Source organism: Gekko japonicus, unplaced genomic scaffold (genome assembly GCF_001447785.1).
Source record: "Gekko japonicus isolate JY-2015 unplaced genomic scaffold, Gekko_japonicus_V1.1 scaffold1255, whole genome shotgun sequence".
NCBI classification, from domain to species: domain Eukaryota; kingdom Metazoa; phylum Chordata; class Lepidosauria; order Squamata; family Gekkonidae; genus Gekko; species Gekko japonicus.
The window spans coordinates 293,329-316,488 of NW_015173164.1; the positions used below are offsets into that span (position 1 = coordinate 293,329).

A 23,160-nucleotide genomic window follows, 5' to 3' on the forward strand; every position below is an offset into this window, starting at 1 on the left:
GGCCTCCTCTTTGCTCCTTGGGGCCGCTGCACTCCGGTGCGAGCCCCAGGGAGCCGACGGCGGCGGGCTCTCCCGGCCTCCTCCGAGCTGCAGCGCTTCTGCGCGGGCTCGGGGGACCCGGGGGCGGCGCTCCGGAGGGCTCCGAGGCAAAAAGACCCCACCGTCCGACAATGCCAAGACCACGGCCATACAATCCGGAAAATCTATAACAGCTAATGTTACCAGACTGTTTCACACTATCCACTTGGAGCCAGGGGAAATGGAGATGGTGATATTTCCTTAAATAATTTCAATGCTTGGGGGAAACAATGGATGACGATTTTCTGAATGAGATTTCTATGGATTATTGTGGCCAGGAATTTGTGGAATGCAAAGGCTGTGGACTCTTCCCGGTAGAGCTGTTGCAATAAATGGAACATGGGGCTGGCTGAACCTGACAGATGGCACGTCCTTAGCATGCACACACTGGGAAAAGAGCTCTTGTGAAACCTCTAATAATGAATTCCTAGAAAACATCAGTTCCCGGCCACAGCTAGTAGCACATTATGCTTCATCTGTTGTGAGAAAGGTAGCTCTGATTGTGGATGCTTATTAGATGGCAACATGAACTGTGACACAGTTCATTGGGTGAGGCTGTGGCTGGGTGGTAGAGTGTTTGCTCGGCATCCAGAAGGTCCCTCCCTGGTTCAATACCTGACATCTCCATTAAAAAGCACCTGGTAGTAAGTGATGTGAAAGGTTAGTAAGTGATGTGAGACCCTGGAGAGCCACTGCCAGTCCGAGTAGTCAATACTGACCTTGAGGGACCAAGGGTCTCATTCAGGATAGGGCAGCTTCATATGTACATATATGTATACAAATCAGCCCTCCGCAATGTGCCACCCTTCTCTGCTACCTTTAGGATTGCCAGTTCTGGGTTGGAAAATACCTGGAGATTTTGGGGGTGGAGCCAAGAGAGGGCGGGGTTTGGGGAGGGGAGGGGCCTCAGCAGGGTACAGTGCCTGAGAGTCCACACTTCAAAGCAGCCATTTTCTCCAGGGGAGCTGATCTCTGTCAGCAGGACATCAGTTGTAAAAGCGGGAGATCTTCAGGCCCCACCTGGAGGCTGGCAACCCTAGCTTCCTTCTTTGCTTCCCACCCACCAACTAACCTACCTGTTATCTGCCCCCCTCCCATCTTCAGCTGTATTTATGGTTTATTTACTTCATTTATATGCCAGCTTTCTTCATAATGGGGTCCAAAGCAGATTACACCAGTCTTCTCCAGTTTATCCTCACAACCACACTGTGAGGTAGGTTAGGCTGAGTGTGTATGACTGACTAAATGTCACCCAGTGAGCTTCCACAACAGAATGCGGATTCAGCCTGGGTCTTCCAGATCCTAGTCTCAAATTTTAGCCACTATATCACACTGGCTTTTGAAGGGTAGCTGCTGTTGAACATTAGTGAGAAGCTGTGCCTGGTTGAGTCATGGAACCCATATCAAATCGCTGGTGGTTTCTGCCTAGACCCAATGAGTCCTTCCTCAAAGGCTGAAACAGCCCTGGAAGCCTTGCCCCTCCCTCTGCCTTTTTCTGACAGAAACCAAGTCTAGAATGGCCAAACTGTTATGGTTGTCTAGCAACTGCCAATGAAGGGCATCTGTTTCTTAAAGCTACAGGTGCTCCTTTTATCATTTTGGGTTAACATTTTTTTTGTTTGCTTTTGTTTTTAGATTTCAGACTTTTCTGAAAACAGGGGCACTTTCCAGGTTTGTAGAAATCTGTCTTGTCCGTTCACAGCTCCAATCTCCAGATTTAGATATCCTCAGATTTGTCCAGGTTGAAAATTAGGGGGGGGAGGAGGAGGAGGAGGAGGAAGAGGAGGAGGAAGAGGAAGAGGAAGAAGAGGAAGAAGAGGAAGAAGAGGAAGAAGAGGAAGAAGAGGAAGAAGAGGAAGAAGAGGAAGAAGAGGAAGAAGAGGAAGAAGAGGAAGAAGAGGAAGAAGAGGAAGAAGAGGAAGAAGAGGAAGAAGAGGAAGAAGAGGAAGAAGAGGAAGAAGAGGAAGAAGAAGAAGAAGAAGAAGAAGAAGAAGAAGAAGAAGAAGAAGAAGAAGAAGAAGAAGAAGAAATATTCAGAGTGGGCAAGTAGGGATGAGGACAGTAAAAGCAACGAAGTAGAAGAAAGATGTTGCCCAGAAGCAACTTTTGGTGGGGAAAGGGGGCACTAAGTAGCATTCAAATAATTTAAACATCCTGCGTGGTGGGAATTTTTCAGTCATTTCATTCTCCGTGTTGAATGTGCTATGGCTGAAGCAAAGTTAGAGCCTTTTTGGTGCAGGGCCACCTGTAACTTACTGAGTTGTAAAGGGACAGATGCGCGGCCATCACACATTTACTTGTTCTCCTCAATAGCATGTATTCCAATGGGAAAGTGTTTTCCCTTCCTTTTTGTTCCTTCCTTTGATATCTGGGCAAACCTGTTTGTTTTTCATACTGAAGACACTGTTTCACCTGCAGCAAAGTAATCACCCCAATGCTGATGATTAATAAAGCTTCCTTTGTGGTGCTTGGCTCTTCAAAGCATGGCTTGCTGCAAACTCTAGTTAACCACTGGATGTTGATTGGCTCATGTTTTCATTTGCTTTGCACTTTCTCCCTGCTTCTGCTACATCATCACACACATCAGCATCTCTGTGCATCAAAGGTCTCTTAATTTGCTCAGTAAGTTTGATCTGCAGGATCGTTCCAAAGCCCACGGCATGTAGGCAGAGGGTTTAATTTAACAAATGTTGCTTATGGAACTTGGGATTTTGATGCTAAAGCATTCTAAGGAATTCAGGTGAGCTGAAAGGAGGAGAGGCAAACCCAAGGCAAAGGATAGCTGGGATTTGTTAAAGGGAATAGAAGCAAGGGAGTGCCCATCCAGCCAATCAGAGCTCCGTGCTGACAAAACCGTTTCCCCTTCCATTTTCTCTTCAGCCCATTCTGTACAGTAATGTTAAAGTATAACCATGGTATGATCAGAGGCCACAATCCTGGTTCAAGTTCTGACACAAAATGAAGTCACTAGCAAGAATCAGGCAGCACACCCAATCCGGGCCTGTGCACTAAGCACTTATGGTGACCCAAAACTTGCTCACATCTTGCAAATTGAGAGCCACGACTTTCCTGATTGAGTCAATCCATCTCACATCTTTTCCTGCTGCCTTCAATGTTTCCTAGCATTGTGGACTTTTCCAGCGACTCTCATCTCCTCATAATGTGACCAAATAGACTCAGTTTTAATCACTTGAACTTTTAGGAAGTGTTCAGGCTTGAGCTGATCTAGAACCCTCTTATTTGCTTTATGACTTGTGTTGAAATTATTACTATAATTATTGCAAGATACCCCATGACAGACAGCCTCTAGTTCTGCCCTCAGGGCCAGTGCCAGGTTTTTTTGCACACTAGGCGAGGCTACCTTCTGGTGCCCCCCCCCCGCACGCGCCTAGGGCCCTGCAGCCAGGACACATCCCCTGGCGGTGAGTTGAGCAGGGCTTTTGGCAAGGGAGGGGTGGGGCAAGGTGGTAGGCCAGTGTGGCACTCTTCCTAAGGTTGTGCTCTAGGCAACTGCCTAACCTGCGTCTATGGATGTGTCGACCCTGTCTGCCCTCTAGGCATACCAGCAAATTCCTAGCCAATAAGATGCTGTGGAGCTTCTGGGAGGGGAGAGGAGAGTAAAATGGACGGAAAATCTGTCATTGCCTCAGAAATGCCTCAGAAATGGAGCGAAAGTCTGTTGTTGCCTCAGTCTGCCTGGGGAAGCAACAGAGAAAACTACGAGGAAAATAGATAGGTAGTTAGGCATCGCTCGGTGAAGGACAAGAAGTCAGATATCTGTAGGATAGATACATAGGGCTCAGGGAGGAATAGAGCAGGTATCTTGTGTTACCTTAGCAAAACAGTAGGCTAGGGACTTGTGCGGGACTGAGGAAAGTATCCCAAAGGACAAGCTGAGATTCAATAGGCTGAGATTCTTGGGTTTAAGAAGAGGTTCCAAAAGAAATCATTTGTTCCTTCCCTTTGGCAGAAATAGCCTGTCAGTAACAATGTGCATGTGTGAAACTGTAACTTTTTAACTCAGAGCTATGCTGTCCCTTGCTGTATGCAGCCAATAACTTATAACCTTCCTTGTCTTAATCCACCAAACCCCTAAGTATTGGACCCATCTAAAGAAGAGACAATTAACACATCTTTTTGTGTGTTGTGAAAGGAAGGTGTGTCAATGTGGATCAATGGGGGAGGGGGGAGAAGTAGGAAATTAGCTCAGATTCCTATTCCGCCTCCTCAGGCTTTCCTTTATAATAGCAGCACATAATCCAGCTCAGTCATTAAAAATTCCCTTCCTGACCACTCGCAAACTCACACCATAACTAAAATCAGCACAGTCGCTGCTATTGGGAAGGTTGTAAGCTGCTCTGAGACTCCAATTGAAGGGCAGGGTATAAACCCAACTCTTCTTCCTCTTCTTCTAATGGGCAGGAGCTCCACCTGGCCCCACCCACTTTCTAAAAACACTTGGGAGGCACTGGGAAAGGCACCACATTTGAAACCCTGGTCTATGATAAAAACCATACACTTCCAACTATAACCCAGAAGTGATATACCAGTGCAGAGTTCACGGGCATCTTTAAAAATAAAAATTCTCCTGACACTGTTCCAAGCAGCTGCCTTGGAATTGCAGGAGGCCTGGCAACCTTAGAATGACTGACAGAAAATACTGTACATGAAGGGGAGGGGAAGCTGGTACAGTCATGCAGCCAAGCAGCATCAGAAAAGTGTAAGGATTATTAGGGAAGATTTCCAAATAACAAGGTGGTGTGTCCGCACAAACTTGAGGCCTAATATTTCTATTCCCAGGCATTAAACATGGCTTATTACCACATGGCAATGGCAGGGGTGGGGGTAGAGGAAGAGAGGGAATGGGCTCCCCACATAGGTGTCGTTTCTGTCAGGTAGAATTACACATGGCCATAAAAGTGCTACCAGCTGAATACTAAAAACAACATCCGTGACAAAAATAATGAAGAGTCAATAACGATAAGTTGCAAAAACATTTACTGTAGCAATTCTGTAGAAAATCTTCTTCTATAATCGCAATGCTCCGCAATGAAAACAATTTGTTTCACAATATTTGCTTTATCTGAGTGTGTAGCAATCCCAGTTCTTATCAATTACTTATGAACTCTTGAAGGAAACATTCTCAAAGAATCCAGCTAATACATTGTGAAGACCTTGGGTTCTGTTATTAGAGTCAACATGGAATGTTTCCTTCAAGAGTTCATAAGTAATTGATAAGAATTGGGATTCCTACATGCTCAGATAAAGCAAATATTGTGAAACAAATTGTTTTCATTGCGGAGCATTGCGATTATAGAAGAAAATTTTCTACAGAATTACTACAGTAAACGTTTTTGCAACTTATCTTTATTGACTCTTCATTATTTTTGTCACGGATGTTGTTTTTGGTATTCCACTTCCTCCCGTGATCTCTCATTTTTGGAATCTACCAGTTGGACAGGCCGCTTCCCTTCAGGAATCCATTTCTTTACCCTTTCTTGTGTTTGTGGCAGTCAAGTCTACAAACCCCCTTTTATCAGCACGAAAGCAGCTGTCGTTTGTATGACTGGGGAAAACAAGCCTTTATTAGTTACTAACAGGCAGGGTGGTTATGTGACAGGCATGAAGGATGAGGCAGGACACTGAGAAAGCCAATGGAACCAGGTGGCTCTGTGCTTCTATGAAGGTTTCATGCATACGCCTGTGGACTGCTTGCTACGGAATGCCTGGAGATGTCGCTGTGATTGCTGCTCTCGGTTGTGATCTACAGTGCTGTATAGAGCCGTTTCTTCTAGTAGCTGGACTGTTTGACCTGCTCTCGAGAAGAGACCACCTTCCCGTCTTCAACCTCTTCGACTATCATGCGGACTTGGCGTGTGGTCTTTGTCACTGTGAATGAAAGAGGGGGGGAGCCATTGTTCTCCAAAATCTCAAGACTTGCTTAAAGAGCTTACAGACAGAAATCTCAGGCTAAGGAGCTACGTGTCCCAGAGAGGGACCCCAGCCAGTTGGGGGGCTGAAATGGGAGCCAATCAAGGTCTGGAGGATCAAAGAACAGGGGATTATGCCAGCAAAATCACAACTTTTTTCTTCCAGATCAGAAGAAGAACGGAGGAGTTGTCCAATTATGGGGGCAATTCTTGATATGTAATTGAAGAAGGAACGCGGATGCCATTAGGTTCAACAGCAGATGTTGGGGTGCTTCCAACCTGCCTCACTGCTGCTGCCCAGGATGCAGAGGAGATCAGTCTCCTTACCTCTTCAAATAACCTCACCTCTTTTTAGAAACAGTAGGGGAAGTTGGGCATGCTCTATCGGTAGAGTTGCCAACCTCCAGGTGGCACCTGGAGATCTCCCACTATTACAACTGATCTCCATATGACCAAGATCAGTTCCCCTGGAGAAAATGGCTGCTTTGGAGAGTGGACTCTCCGGCATTGTATCCTGGGTCCCTCCCCAAACCCCAGCCCCCCAGACTCCACCCCCAAAATTTCCAGGTATTTCCCAACCCAGAGCTGGCAACCAATGTTCCCTCTAAGCTGTGGAGTCTTGTGAGCAAAAATTCTACTTTGTGAGCTACTGGCATGAAAGCTGTGAGCGAGCGATTTGGCTACTGCATAAATTACTTTGCTCTTGAGCCATCCTTCCTGAGCTAAGACAAAATCTGTGAGCTGGAGGCTAAAAAATTGTCAGCTAGCTCACACTAACTCAGCTTAGAGGGAACACTGCTGGCAACCCTATCTGTAGGGCTTCCTGAACTGTTGCAAGATTACTTCATCTCAGCCAGGGCTCTTTTTTGCAGGAACTCCTTTGCATCTTAGGCGACACACCCCTAATGTGGCCAATCCTCCAAGAGCTTACAGTAGCCCCTGTAAGAAGAGCTCTGTAAGCTCTTGGAGGATTGGCTACATCAGCCCACCATATTTGGTTGCCCTCGCAAGAGAACGTGAGAGATGGTGGCTGAACTCTCACAGGAAGGAAGAAGGGATCTGGAGAGAGCTCAGGAACTGGCATGTCACATGGGTGCTTTTAACAGGGTTGCCAAACTCCAGGTGGCACCTGGAGATCTCCCTTTGTTTACAGTTGATCTCCAAGCAACCAAAATCAATTCCCCTGGAGAAAATGACTACTTTGCAGGGTGGGTTCTAAGGCATTATATACCCTGCCTCCCCTCCCCAAACCCCACCTTCCTCAGGCTCCAAACCCCCAAATCTCCAGGTATTTCACACCCCAGACCTGGCAACCCTGGCTTTTAAAGAGCAAAGAGGTAAGAAGAATGATCTTCTCTGGCTCACAGGCAGGAGCAGCCGGAGGGTGGAGGTGGGCAGCCGGCCAGCACATTGTCGGGGGTGTGTGGGATGGGAAGTTGCACACCCCAAAATCTGCCACTTGAAGCAAGTGACAGGCTGCCTCATGACAGTGCCAGTCAGTCAGTCAATCAATCAGTCAGTCAGTCTAAATTAGCCCCGTCATCACCTTTGAGTTCTTAAAAGGAACAAAATAGGAAACCGGGGAGGACGGGAGAACAGACGGACATCATTAATGTTTTGCTGAACAACTTATGGATGTTCTTTCTCAAAATGGTGACACTTGTGGTGGAGTGGTGTGTGTTGTTTTACTTGCGCATCTTCCCCATTCAGTTAGCAACATTTCCTAACATTACACTAAAGGTAAACAATTTAGAGAGCAATCTTAAACAGGTCTACTTAGAAGGAAATCCCATGTTATTCAATGGGGCTTACTCCCAGACGGAAAGTGTTTTAAGGATGGCACCATGAGTAGTCACGCGGTGAATTCTTACCATCTCTCCCAGATTGTGAGACAGCAGCATTGTACTGGGAACTGATGCTATAAAGGGGGGGAAAGTAAAATCAAATTAGAAACTCGGTTTTTCTACAATGCAGGGCAGAAAGTCAATTGTTCTATAATAGAAATATTCTAACAGAACCATCCTAAACAGAGTTACGCCCTTCTAAGCCCATCAAATTAAATAAATTTTAAGGGCTGCCAAGCCGCGGTGGGGGATCCGCACGTCTTCACAGGATCCCTGCCGCGGGGGACAGCGATACACGTTGCACCGCCGTCGCCAGGATGTGACGCTACGCGTTGCTCTGGCAACGGGGCTGTTTGGATCCCCCGCCCATTGGATTTATATCAGACCCTTACATTCTTCTTGATATACACAGTCAATGGAAATAATGAAAACTGATCTATCATAAATGATCCAGTGAATTATTTTGGGTCTGTTGCTACTTCATTGGAATTGTGGAGTGCTTCAAAGGTGTTTCCCCCCTTGTTATATGCTTAGTATTGTGTCTTCTGTGATTTCCAGTGCAATCCTCCTAAACAGTTATACTTTTCTCAGTCCATTAACTATTTCAGATTGTACTGTTACTTGACATCAGGGGTCGTTTCGTAGAAAAAGAGCTAGGGGAACTCATTAGCATAACTCATTAGCATATGCCACACTCCCCTGACATCACCGGAAGTGTGCCATAAGGCCACACACACCGCCCCCAACGGTCCCAGCTGCCGCCGCCGGCCTTGCAGCTCCACTGCCGAGCCCCATGAGGGGCCTGGTGGTGGACCTGCAAGGCCGGCAGGAGTGCAAGGAAGCCCCGCGAATGCCCTCCCTGGCCCCAGGCAGGCAGGGGTGGGGAGAGGCAGGGAGGAAGCAACTTACCGTCCCTCTTCTCCTGCCTCCTCCTGGCTGAATGAGGGCTGGAAGCGGAGCGGCCGGAAGCAGGGGGCGGGGCTTCGGCATGTGCCCCGCCCCCATACCTCACCCGGGGGAACTGCGATCCCCCGCGATCCCCCCCGAAATGACCTCTGCTTGACATTATTTCAATATTCCTTTTTAATTGATTTATATGGGTCCTGGTCACACGCAGAATTAGCCGTGCAATAGGGATGAATGCCGGGCGTATTTTAAGGGTGCGATCACACGAAAACATCTGGCAAGTGTCCTGCACCCGTTGGCAACCCATATCGCTGAAGATGTGGAGTAAAAAGATACCAGGGAAAGTGGACTATTTTCCAGAAAATGCATAGTGCAGGCGGGCGTCTGATCATGGAAGCGCTGGTATCCTGTCGCATCCAGCGCCCGTCTGCATCCCACCAGATGTTTTTAAACACCTCCGTGGTATGTGCGCAAATGCGGAACTGCACATGCGCACAAACACGTTACTGCTGAATTGCCTCTCCCTTTTTTGCCTTGCATCACCATGAATGGGTGATTGGCGGCTGACATCCTGAGCACGCGGGGGAACGCCCGTTCGCGATCCCGCGCTTCATTTTGCTCCAGAGCAAAAAGCCTCGCTTCCCTCCCGGATTATCTCGCTTGTGTGACCGGGGCCATGCATAGCTTTCTTTGTGAGAAGCTCTGTCTCAATTGTTCAGCTTTTTGTGCTTATGTCTATCTTTCTCTCATATGCAAAATTCCCATTGCCTTTTATTTTTGGCTTTATTTCCTTACCGACAGCAGTCTCCGTCAGCGTTAAGGCCTGAAGAACACCTTGTTCCCATACTCAAATTAGGGTATTAAAAAAAGGGAACAAGAGAGTTTTATTTCAAATTAAGCATTGAGCAGGGGGTTGGACTAGATGGCCTGTATGGCCCCTTCCAGCTCTGTGATTCTATGCTTCTAGATTCAGTTTTAGCCTGGGATTTTTTCATCCTACCCAGTTTAAGAAGAAGAAGAGATTGGATTTATATCCCACTGTTCACTATCCAAAGGAGTCTCGGAGCGGCTTACAATCTCCTTTCCCTTCCCCTCCCTATAACAGACACCCTGTGTGGGAGGTGGGGCTGAGAGAGCTCTCTCAAGAACTGCCCTTGAGAGAGCAGCTCTGAAAGAACTTACGACTGACCCAAGGTCACACCAGCAGCTGCATCTGGAGGAGTGGGGAATCAAACCCTATTCTCCCAGATTAGAGTCTGCACTCCTAACCACTGCACCAAAATAGCAAAGTGAGATGGTTTCGCGTCCACTTGAAAAGAAGTGGGGAGGTTTGTCATTCTGCTTCCGGCCGCTGCTCTGCTCTTGGCCTTATGGGATCGCAGGAGAAAACTTCTGCAAAGCCACCTCCCCTTTACTCACTGGGCATCCTCTCCCTCCAGCAGGCGTCGGTAGGTGGTGATCTCCTGCTCCAGGCGGGTCTTGACGTCCAGGAGGATCTTGTACTCGTGGTTCTGGCGCTCCATGTCACACCGCAGCTCCGCCAGCTGCTCCTCCACGCTGGTGATCAGCACTTGGATCTGGGCAAGCTGGGTGCCGTAGCGGGCTTCTGTCTCGGCCAGGGTGCCTTCCAGGGCCGCTTTCTGGGGAAAGAGAACCGAGGTGCAGTGAGGAGTCAGACTTACTGTAGTGAGGGAAACCAAACTTCTCTCATTTTTCACCTTGTGTAGATATCAGGAGTATCAGGGAAGGATAACTCATGGGAATCCTTAGACAAATTGAGCTGTCAAACAGAGGGCTGCTTCACACTTCCACAGTCATAATTTGATAACTGCAATTTCCTGTGATGACTTGCATGGGTATCACCAACGTAATATCACGGGTGAACATTTCATGCCACACCCAACTCCATGTTTTCTATGCAGCTGGGCTGCATCCAGACATAGCTGGAAATGGCACTAATATTGCACTACAGCAATCATTGGGAACTGGATTATTTGGTCCACCCAGGAGAATCCAGCTGCAAATGATTGCTGTAGTGCAATGATAGCAGTGCACAATAGAAATTCCTGACAGAGCAGTTCTGCAGTGGAACAGGCTTCCTCAGGAGGTGGTGGGCTCTCCTTTGGAGGATTTCAAACAGAGCCTGGATGGCCATCTGACAGCAATGCGAATTCTGTGAACTTAGGCAGATCATGAGAGGGAGAGCAGGAAGGGTTGTATCAGTGCTTAGTTCTCGTGGCCCTTTCTTGCATGCCCAGGGGAATGCTGATCACCACTTTGGGGTCAGGAAGCAATTTTTCTCCTGGCCAGTTTGGCCAGGGATCCTGGAAATTTTTTGTCATCTTCTGGGCATGAAACAGGGGTCACTGGGGGTGTGGAGGGGGAGGTATTTGTGAATTTCCTGCATTATGCAGGGGGTTGGACTTAAATACAGATTTTTAACACAGATCTGTACTGGCAATTAAGAAAACCACATGTGGAAACCATCTTCATTCATCTGAATCTATAGCTCATCCTATCCTGTAGGCTCAAGGCAATGTACAGTATTTTAATACTTATTCCACCTTTACCTTTCCTCCATGTTCTCTCTTTGTCTCTGTCTCTCTCTTTTACTCTCACTTTCCAACACATGCACATTTTAATTCTCTCAAATCCATGGGAGCCACAAAGAGCCTATTAACTGCGGGTCCCCAATCTTGTTAGGCCTGTGGGGCACTTTTGGAATTTTGAGAATGGGGAGCAGGCACCGCCACAAAATGGTGGCCGTGGGGTACTGGGTCAACCACATCCCACTGCAAGGCCAGCATCCTCTAGGGCTGCCAACCTCCAGGTGGCACCTGGAGATTTCCCATTGTTACAATTTATCTCCAGACAACCAAGGTGAGTTCCCCTGGAGAAAATGGCTTCTTTGAAGGGTGGACTCTAGAGCATTACACCCTGCTGAGGTCCTTCCCCTCCGCAAATCCTGCCATCTCCAGGCTCCTGCCCAAAAGAAACTCCAGGGATTTCCCAACTCAGACCTGGCAACCCTAGCATCCTCTTATGATGGAGGCAGCTGCTTAAGAACGGATGCTGCCCGTGGACACCAGGGTGATGCCTCCTGGGCTCTCCTGCTCTAGTGAAGTGGAGGGAAATCAGGCTATTTGCTTTGGAGAAGAGGGTCTAGATCAATGCACACTAAAGTTACTATCAGAGGGCAAAAACACTGCTTGGTACTCAGTGGCTGGAAATACACAACAAATCAAGGACATGAAGAAGTTGTCTGTGAGACAGAACCTGGTTTTGCACCACCCCCAGTAAGAACTCCATACCATGCTGAGTTGAGCTTGGAGATCGATTTCCAGGCCTTGGACAGTGCGCCTCAGTTCTGTGATCTCCGTCTTGCTGCTCTGCAGCTGTTCAGTGTTGGTGGCAACCTCACGGTTCAGCTCTTCAGTCTGCAGGAGACATTACACTGATTTACCTACGGCTCAGGGCACCAAGCATCCCCCCCTCCCGAACTTCCAGTCATCCCCCGAAATGGCACACCTTGGTGAAGAACCACTGCTCGGCATCTTTACGGTTCTTGTCCGCCAAGGCCTCATACTGCTCGCGCATCTCCGACAGGATCTTGGTCAGGTCCACTCCAGGAGCAGCATCCATTTCCACAGTGATTTCTCCACCCATTTGGCTTCGGAGAATATTCATTTCCTGGGGAGGGGAGGGGGAGAAAGCAGATATGCATTTCTGTTCTTGATATGAGAGTGGGTGCCAGAACCTTAAATAAAAACTCCTGCTGGATATCAAGACACTAATTGCAACCAGTCTTTGGTCAGTTAGTCATGGACATTCATAGGTTTCAGCGCACCATTACAGAGTTTATTATTTTTATTTGTTTATTTAATTGGATTTGCTGGGCCGCCCTTCCCTACAAGAAGGGCTCAGAGCATCTTACAACAAAACCAGGCAGAGCCTGACAACCAATGGGAGGGTTGGGAGGCAGAGATATAATGGGTAGAGTGACATCAGCAATGTCACTGTGGGTCCGTTCAGATGGCTCTTTAGATCCGCGCCAGGCACTCATGCCTGGTGGATTTAAAGGTAATGTCCAGACACAAACATCTGGGAATCGTCCCTGTTCCATGGGCATCCCGTTTTGCCATGCTTCGGAGCCATACTTAAAAGATACCACTGTAAAACTTATGTATTTTGTATTATACGATGTAAAAAACCTAAAATAAAAGATGTAAAAAAAAAAAGATACCACTGTAAATCTGGAGTTTTCAGGTCCCGACGGGACAACCGCGGACTTTCACCTGTCTGATCGTTCCACCAGCGCGCAATCCCCCCCGTCGGGGTGGTCTGATGTCAGACCATCCTGAGCGGGCGTGATTTGTAAAAAATCACTACCCAATATGCACTTAAATGCATTTAAAAATGAGGCCGCGGAACCCCGATCCAGCGCCATGAACACTTCAATGTATATGAATGACCCGTGAGTTTAAGGACGATTGGTTAATGGGATGGGAGCTGGAGGGAGGATGTCTCTTTCGACATGCAAAATAGTCCCTCCAGTGAGCATGACCTCATGGCAAGGGGGATGGCCGGGACTTGTTTAGTCCAGCCCTGCAAGTGTGGGTCAGAACAGAAAACAAAAGAATTTGGTTGTCCTTGGGCTGTCCTGTTGGTTGGAATTACGGCTACGCATCCCTCATACGGTGCTTTGAACGTTTGATTCCGCGCATGTGCGGATCCACAAGGACATGCGATCACGCCTATGCACATGTGCAAAAAGTCCTTCAGTGGACGCCGTCTAGACAATCCACAGCGGAAGCAGCATGCGATAAGACGATTCCCCCAGGGGAATGTCTGGTTGTGCGAGGATGGATTAAAAAGATCAAGATCAAATTTGAGCTGGCATAATGGCGGGATTAGCTGCCCGTCTGAACACACCCTGTTTCAATTCCGGGTGCAACAATAGAGTATCCAGTGACTCCTAGAACTACCCACTGTCACTTCCAGTTTGTACCCAGAAGTAATGTACTGGCACAGAGGCCAGCAGCAGTTTTTCTTTTACTTTTCTCCTGCTGCTACCCAGAGGGACAATGGGCAATGGGGATAACAGCCTAATCACAAAACCATCCTGATGGTTGAATGTAGCAATATAGCAACAAATGCATGTGGCTAGCTGGCTGTGGAATGGGAGCCAACATGTAGGATTTTCAAGCACCATTCCAGCAATAACTACACATACACCTACTAGTCCCATGAATCAATGGAGATTTGTTGGTGGCTCTGCCACTCACCTCCTCATGGTTCTTCTTCAGATAAGCCAGTTCCTCTTTCAGATTCTCAATCTGCATTTCGAGATCTGCCCTGGACAGGGTCAGCTCATCTAAGACTCTGCGCAGACCATTGATGTCTGCCTCAACATTCATGCGGAGAGCTTGTTCCGTCTCGAATCTGGGAGGTGCAAAGGGGAAGGAGATTAAGTGGCATATCCATTTCAATTTCATTCCCATACAGCTTAGGCTATATGAAGAGTTATTTCAGAAGCCCTCTTCCAACGTCATCATGGCCAAGTCTCCTCCTGTTAGCTATCGCATTTATCATCTTGGCTATTTTCATCTAAATTTGGCAAAACTACTGGACATTTTGAAAGCACAGGCAAGGCTGACATAGATGAAAATGTGTTTATTGATTTGGAAAATTTTGCATGCTACCTCTCCAGACCAGTGTTCTCTCTAAGCGGAGTTAGTGTGAGCTAGCTCACAGGTTTTTAGCCTTCGGATCACACGTTTTTGTCTTAGCTCAGGAAGGACGGTTGCAGAGCAAACTAATTTATGCAGTAGCCAAATCACCCGCTCACAACAACTTTAATGCCAGTAGCTCACAAAGCAGAATTTTTGCCCACAGGACTCCATAGCTTAGAGGGAGCATTGCTCCAGAGTCCAGACCTGATCAAGACAGCTTGCAACTAAATAATAAAAACAACCAGGGCCATAAAAAGGAGTTAAGAAAACAGATCAAGACATTAAATAGATTAAAACAATTCTTTTCACCAGCCTCAAAATCAAATCTTTCCACCACTATTTATTTTTATTTATTTATTTACTGCATTTGTATCCCACCCTTCCTGCACACAGGTAACATCATTGTTTCATTTACAATGTAATCAGTCAAAAATTAAAAATATTTAAAATAAATTAAAATTTAACAAAAATGGCAGCATAGCTTTCTCTGTTAGCTCCATCAGCTGTAAAGGTGGTAGTCATACCCCACTCTGAACCGGTATCAAGCACTTTATCATATGATCCCAATGATAAATCGGTGAAGGGCTGTTGTCAGTGTGCCTCTTCCTGTACCCACCTATCCTTACAGTAAATACAGTAAAAGTAAATACAGCAAAAGAGTATAAGTTGCAGTTGTTATAAAGTAAGTCGAGTCAGATCCATTGTGAGCATCAATGTGATATTAAACATTTTTTAAGTTTCAGAGAACAATTATTGTCAGTATGCTTTATTTCAGAAGCCAAAACGGGATAGGCTATTGCAGCTTCAAAAGGTTTAGGATAACAGATCTGGTAAACCAATGACAGCCTGGGCGGGAGGGTTTTAATAATTCTGCATGATCAGGATTATGACATCAAGTAGGGATCGAGGGGAAAGGAAAAATGGTCTCATGCGGAGATTCCAGGGAAGGTCTGATGATATTTGTGGCAGGGCATGTTTGGCAAGGTATCAGATGATGGGAAGCAGTTTGATGACTTCCTGACTCCTCTTTCTAAATACATCTTGTTTGTGTTCTGGACCCGTCTCTGTATTTCCACATCTCATCTTCTTTTTGTCCGTGCGGTGCATGCGTGTTCTAATTGAGTTAGTGACTTTTGATCTGCCTTGGCTGCTGGACTGATCCCTGAACTTTGATCCCTCAGCCCTGGAAATCAAGCTCCAGCCTTTGACATGTCTGAAGTAGCTCCTGCAGAGACCCTGCTCCACAGGAAAGAGTAAAGATTTTTCCATGGTGCAATAATACTGTGCATGAGAACAAAGCTTACTTGGTTCTGAAGTCGTCCGCAGCCAGACGGGCATTGTCGATCTGCAGAACAACGCTGGCATTGCTAATGGTGGTTGCTAGAATCTGGGAAGAGAAGACAAACATTAAGAAGCCAGGCCAAAGAGGCTTACCCCCACTGGATACTCCATATTTCAGGGAGAACTAGAGCAGGCAATGATGGATTTTTGGGGTAGAGCAACTGAACAACAACAACTACAACAAATCATTAATGACCCCACGGTGAGGTGCTTCGATCTCTCTAACACTTTCACTGCACCCGTCTCTACTACCATCTGATTGGTATATCTAAATGCTGCTAAAATATGAACGTTCAAATGGGTCCAGAGATAAATATGAGGGGACTGTAAAACAAGGAAGAGAATGATTTTCTGAGGTGGTTGTTATCCATTTGGTGTTCGTAATTAGTGTCAGGATTTAGGATCCATAAAGAGAACCATATCAGTGACACTTTAACAGTGTTTTCAGCTACACGTGCAAAAATAAAATACCATCGTAACTTGACGTGGATGGGCAGAAGGAAGAAAAGTTGTAGTAAATCAACTTGGTGTGTATTTGCTGCAGGTAATCCATGAGTAAATTAGGGATCTCTGGTAGTACATCTTTCATCTGAACCCTGTTGCCTCCTTGGCAGGGTTGTTGTGGGGTTGAATTAATAGAGCATCTTAAGTAGTTAAATTGCTAAATAAGCAGACTACTCTTGATCTCTACTACAAGATCATTGTTTAATTGTTATTAATCAACAGTCATTTATCTTGTGAAAGGGAAACGGCCTCAGACAGAGCCAAGTCCTGCCCTGCCCTGCCCTGCCCTGCCCTGAGGAGCTGTGAGCCCCTTGGTGAGCTCATCTGTTTGGCACAAAGAGTACATACTTGGGAGATAAGTAATATCCGCTACACATTAGAGAGTTCATGTGTCTGTCAGCTCATCTGTCACTCACTACCATTGTATACTTTTTAAAGGCATTTTTCTCCAACTAACTGGGATGAAATCACTGCAGTCTTGAAGCAATGTATTCTGGCTTTTTGCTGTTGGCTGTTCATGGGCCTGAAGCTGTTATCCTTTTAAGGGTTGTGTCACTTGAAAATCCCCTTTCATTCCAGACATCAGGAGCCTTCACTCTTAACAGCATTAAAGAATCTGGGAAGGCACTCCAACTGGATCTGGAAAAGCAGATTGATTTCATACACAATGGATAATGCACTTTCAATGCACTTTAGCCATTGTTTGCAAGTAGATTTTCCTGTTTTGCACAGGAAAATCCAGCAGCAAAAGACAATTGAAAGTGCATTATCCAACATGTCTGAAATTAGCCTACATCTTGCTGGAGGTCATCTAGGGCTGCGATCACACACACTAAATAATCCACTTTCGATGCACTTTCCAACTGGGTTTTGCCAGTTCACAGTAAAAGCTTTTTGGAAAGTGCATTGGAAGTGGATCGAAAGTAGATTATTTAGTGTGTGTGATTGCAGCCCAGCATTTTCTATCTGAGTTTAATCGCAAGGATCACGACAATGAGATCTGGAGAAACTATCTCAGTTGCAGGATCATTTGATTCCACCATGCGGTCTTCTAGGAAATGACTCAGAAATCTCAGCTTTAATTTTTTGAAGCAATCTTTTGGTCCTTGGAGCTATGAAGATATGCTTTAAAAGATGGGAAGCCAGAACCTGGTATCACAAGGGTTACTGAATGAGTCTTGAGTCTTCAACAGTTCCTTCTCCAGCCTCATGATGGGCAGAACCAAAATACGTTCTGCATGACGCTAAACATTGCACAATGCATTATGTCAGCTGAAAGAAATGTCAACACTTTGTTTGGATTAGTGACATTTGACTCCTCTTGGTGCACAATATGGATTCCCTTTGTACAGAACTTTAAAAACACACACACACACACACCTTTATTTGTGTATTCAGTACACAGGATACACAGCTCTGAGTAAGATCCCATTCACCTCCCAGTTAAAAGTAAGATCATCTTTTCTTGATCAGACCAATGGTCCATCAAACCCAGCATCCTGTTTCCAACTGTGGTCAGTCAGATGCCTCAGGGAAAGCCCACAAGTCAGGCCTGCTGACAATAGCCTTCCCCTGCTGACGGCTTAGAAGAATCTAAGGTTGTCAACCTCCAGGTGGCGGCTGGAGATTTTCTGGTATTAAAACTGATCTCCAGGCAACAGAGATCAATTCCCCACAGAAAATGGCAGCTTTGGAAGGTGGACTCTGTGGCATTCTACCCTGCTAAGACCCTTCCCCTCCCCAAACCCCGCCCTCCTCAGCCTCCACCCCCCAAAATCTCCAGGTATTTCCCAACCCAGACCTGGCAACCCTAGAAGTATCCAATGATTAGAGGCATTCTGCCTTTGTGGAGGTACCATTCAGCCATCATGGATAACAGGGAATCATAAACGTATCCTCCAGAGACTGGTTTAACCCCAACCTCCATACATCTCTCCATACACATTAGAATTGCAGCTTTCAGACAGAAGAGCAGCGCAATCTTTCCTTATTTATTTATGTACTTCATTTATACCATGCTTTTCTCCCTGATTGGGATGCAAAGCAGTTTACATTGTTCCCTTCTTCTCCATTTTATCCTCACAACAACTCTGTGAGGTAGGTTAGGCTGAGGGCATGTGGCTGGCTCAGGGTCACCCAGCAAGTTTCTGTGGCCATGGGGATTTGAACCTGGGTCTTTCCAATCCTAGTCTGACACTAACCGTTACACCTCACCGGCTGTCCATATGCTGCAATGTGCAAAATCTATAGTTGTTGTGGTACAAATCATCTTGTGCTCCATAACAACTCTGCATATATGTAGAATCAAAGTAGAAATCACTGAAAGTGTTACAGTGCCTGAGCAGATTTGCTTAGACCTATTCCGTGAAGTCCTTCTGAAACCATTCATTTAATAACGCTGATATTGAAGACTCAAGAGTCACAACAGTACCCTTTTAATATACCTCTTCAAAGCTATCTTCCCACCTTCTGCTATGTAATCAGTCATCAGTATATATCTCATGCCCATCTAGAGTCAGTTTGCTAGAATGTCCCCATCAACAGCAATCAATGTTTCCTTGAAGCCCCTTCCCTTACCTTGCTCTGCAAGTCTTCAATGGTCCTGAAATAATGGCTGTAGTCACGATCTGGACCAGGTCCCTGTTTCTTGTGCCATTCTCTGATCTTCACCTCCAACTCAGTGTTGGCTTCTTCCAGGGCACGCACCTTGTCCAGGTAGGAAGCCAGGCGGTCGTTCAGGTTCTGCATGGTCTCCTTCTCGCCCCCAGCCAGGAGGCCATCCCCGCCACCAACAACAAAGCCACCACCAAAGCTGCCACCAAAGCCACCACCAAAGCCTCCCCCCAGACCACCACCGAAGCTGTTGCTGCTGCAATAGCTGCCTCCATAGCCGCCACCAAGCGAGCTGCCTAACCCAGAGACGTAGCGGGAAGAAGAAATGGACAAGCCACCAGCTCCACCATGGATGCTCGGGGCTCGGTACCCGCCTCCAAGATGCACAGAGGACAGCCGAGAGGAGCCCCCGCCAAAACTCATGGGCCCCTTCATGGAGGAGGAGGAAGTGTATTGCCTGATGGTGGTGGTCATCTTGCCAGGAAATGGAGAGCCACCCAAGAGAGAGTTCTGAATGGCTGGGGAGGGTTAGCAGCTCCCGGTCTGTAATTCTCCTCTTATACCTGGGACAGAGGCGTTGGCACAGTGGGAAAAAAATCTGCTTTTACATTCCCTTGAGCTTTCATCACTCCCGGCATCCACGCCAACTTCCAAACTCATCTTTTTGCTCCATGTGTACATTCATGCTTAGGTCACATCCCAGTGTAGAACTTTTTCTTAGGAAAGGGTGTGCTTTGTTTTGGTTTAACTCTTTCTTCTTTTGTTTCGAAAGTTTCCATCAGCCATGACTCAGACAGGGTGGCTCCTCACCCCAGGCTACATTTTTTGTTTCCTGTATCCAGACTGTGGAATGTTGAAAGGGTCCTTGAGAAACACACCTTGATACCTTTTGAAGAAGCCAGCATTCTCTGCCTTAATGTTTTTTTCTTCATGCGCTGGCATTAAATATGTATATCCTAGAGTGCTCTTTGGGACTTTGAGCATAGGAAGCAGTCTTTGGCAAAGATCTTTTGACACTAAAGAGACCAACGAGAGTTTCACGGTATAAGCTTCTGAGAGGCAAAGTTCCCTTCATCCATCACGAGTGAAAAGGAGAACTCTGATCTACTCTGTTCATATCTGATGAAGGCAGCATTAACTCTCAAAAACAGAGACAGCACGAACTGGCTGACAAAATAAAGTTCATTACAAATTTTCACTGATTCGTAGTTTGTTAACTGAAGAGCCACCACAAACTTCCATGAATTTTGCTGTAGTTCATGGTGGTTTGTGAAGAATAGAAAGCAGGAGTTTAAATGGCTCGGAGCCTGTCATGATCTGGGCTGTGCAAGTAAGGCCTAGCAGGCCCAGGGAGCATGAGTAGCAGTGGAAGGAGGCTAGGCCTACAACTCCCAGAAGCCCCTGAGAGGTTTTGGAGCCAATTTTAGCCAATCTTAGAGAAAGGAGACTTATAATAAAAGAGCTGGTACAGAAGAAGAGCTGTTCTTTCTTCCAAGAGAGCAGAGCCAGAGGAAGGCTGCTGCTGAGAGAGGCCCTCACCCTGAGAGGAAGGGTGAGTAGACTCAGGCCCAATTGAGACAGTGGACTAGGGACTGTGAGTCTAGTCGCGTTAGGGCATTTGGTTTCTTTTCCCTTCACCCACTTATCATTATTGTTCTTGCACCTTGTTTGTTTCCCATATTGGGCTGACCTCCTGTAAAAATAAACCTTTTATTCTTGTTTACTCTGCCTGGTCCTCACACCTATTATTCAGCCAAATAAGGGAGGTCTGAAGGGTGCTCTGGGCCTTCTCAAGGGATCCTAAGTCCAGAGTAGTGGCAGCGTCAGGAGACATCCCACCTGAGCCATGACAGAGCCAGTTAAACCCCTGCTTTCTGCTCATCATGAAAAACATCTCCCGCCACTCAGCAGTTTGATTTAAATGGCTCAGATCCATTTAAACCACTGCTTTCTGCTCCCAACGAAAAGCAGCATGGAGCAAAAAGCAAGGAGTGAAATGCTTCCCAGTCATTTCACCCCCTGCATGTTGCTCACCGTCCAAGCTGCGATGAGCAGAAAGCAGGGATTTAAATGGCTCATTAATTGATATGAACCAGTTCAGTTCACAAACTGGCATATCTGTTCGTGGTTCAGTTCACAAACCAAACTGTAAAAATGGGCTTCATGTCCATCCCTACTCAAAAGTTTATATCATGAAACCCTTGTTGGTCTCAATGGTGCTACTAGACTCAGATCTAAGTATTCTGCTGCAGACCAACACAATTACCCTCTGAAACTAACAGCAATCAACAATCTTCCACAAGGCATGGAATGGAAGAATAGCACCACTGGTAGAATGTGCTTGGCCAGTAATTCCAGCAGTTGTTGCTTTCGAAAACTTCTCTTCCATCATGGCATCCTTTTCCAGGGCTTGATTGGAGCCAAGGATCAAAAGAGACCAATGCTTATTGGATGCCATGAATTTGCAGCCCTAGAAGATGTGACATAAAATGCCATGCCTTCTTTGTGCTGTGTTTTTCTTTCACCCCTGGGTAATCACCCCCGCCCACCCAGCGGTTCAAAAGCCCGTTAAAGGGCAAGTAGATAAATGGGGACCTACCCTTAGTAGGGTAGGGGCACCCCCTCGTCCTGAGGAGTGTGGTGTGCAGCGGTGGCGAAGGAACAGCGATGATGGCGGCAACGGCGGAATCCTGGCAGCAGAGACGAGGTGGCTTTGCGCAACGACAAAGCCAGTAGAGTGATCCCTGGTGGCCTGCGGAGATACAGCAGAAAGCAGCCGTCGCTAGCAGCAGAAGGCGCGGAAGACATCATCTCCCGGCGCGGCGGAGCCTACTGGACAGAGCCGAGGCCGGGAGAGACGAATCAACACGCCGAGAAAGCTGCCTCGCCGGAGAAGCGCCACGAGAGAGACGTCCTGCTGACCGAGGGAAGACAGCTGAGAGCCGAGGAAGCCGGAGGCCGGAGGCCAGAAGGGAGAGCTGCCACCACCGGGGTGCTAGGTAGGCTGACCCAACCCCTAAGAATGTGCCCATAGTTAGGGAATTGCAAAGTTACTAGCACTACAAACTGTAAACCGCCCAGAGACCCCCATGGGGGGGGGGGGTTAGGGCGGTATATAAATCGAATGATAAATAAATAAATAAATAAATAATCACGGGTTATTTTATTCAGCTGAAGTAAAAGTGTGTGTGTGGCTGCCAGGCTGGATGGAGCGCAGGTACCTTACCTCTTTTCAGAGCATTTAATGCTCCCCTGGTCATAAAGACAAATATAAATGGGGAACCCTTAGTGTACAAGTATAGCCGCTTGTGTGGTTTGCCATTGCCTTCCTCTGTGTAGCAACCCCAGGGCTTTCCTTGGTGGTCTCCCATCCAAGTACTGACCCTGCTTAGCTTCCAAACTCTAATGAGTTTGGACTACTCAGGCTGCTTTTGTTGTTGTTCAGTCGCACAGTCGAGTCTGACTCTTCACGACCCCATGGACCACATCACGCCAGGCCCTCCTGTCTTCCGTCATGTTCCGGAGCTTGCTTAATTTCATGTTCATTGCATCAATGACACTGTCTAACCACCTCATCCTTTGCCATCCCCTTCTTCTTTGACCTTCAATCTTTCCCAACATCAGGGTCTTCTCCAGTGAGTCCTCCCTTCTCATTGGGTGGCCAAAGTATTTGAGCTTCAGCTTCAGTATCTGGCCTTCCAGGGAACAGTCAGGGTTGATTTCTTTTAGGATTGACTGATTTGATCTCCTTGCAGTCCAGAGGACTCTCAAGAGTCTTCTCCAGCACCATAATTCAAAAGAATCTATTCTTCGGCGCTCGGCCTTCCTTATAGTCCAACTCTCGCAGCCCTACAGTACCACTGGGAATACCATTGCTTTGACCGTGCGGACTTTTGTTGGCAGGGTGATATCTCTACTTTTTATTATGCTGTCTAGGTTTGCCATCGCTTTCCTCCCAAGGAGCAGGCGTCTTTTAATTTCATTAATACAGCGGGACCACGGAGATACTGCACTCAGTGAAACAACCACAAAATATCCCATGAAATAACTATGTTCAAGGTCTGCTACCACTCAAGGTTTTTATAAAAGAGTATGTTTAACACAATGCATAAATCAAAAACAATACATGAAATAAATGTTCCAGTTAGCTTATGGCATTTAACACTAAGGTTTAGAAAAATACACAAAAACCCTTCCCAGTCAGACCAATGA

General features: G+C 46.7%; 1 protein-coding gene across 1 annotated transcript; it reads right to left on the reverse strand.

Annotated features, from left to right (window-relative positions):
- Positions 1–5,643: 5,643 nt before the first annotated feature.
- Positions 5,644–19,606, reverse strand: LOC107119885 (keratin, type I cytoskeletal 14-like). Its single transcript, XM_015422500.1, has 8 exons — positions 18,913–19,606; positions 15,795–15,877; positions 14,044–14,200; positions 12,287–12,448; positions 12,070–12,195; positions 10,178–10,398; positions 7,880–7,926; positions 5,644–5,967 (listed from the first exon to the last, which is right to left on the reverse strand). The coding sequence occupies exons 1-8, from the start codon at positions 19,420–19,422 to the stop codon at positions 5,870–5,872; spliced, it is 1,404 nt and encodes a 467-aa protein (XP_015277986.1). The 5' UTR covers positions 19,423–19,606; the 3' UTR covers positions 5,644–5,869.
- Positions 19,607–23,160: the final 3,554 nt, after the last annotated feature.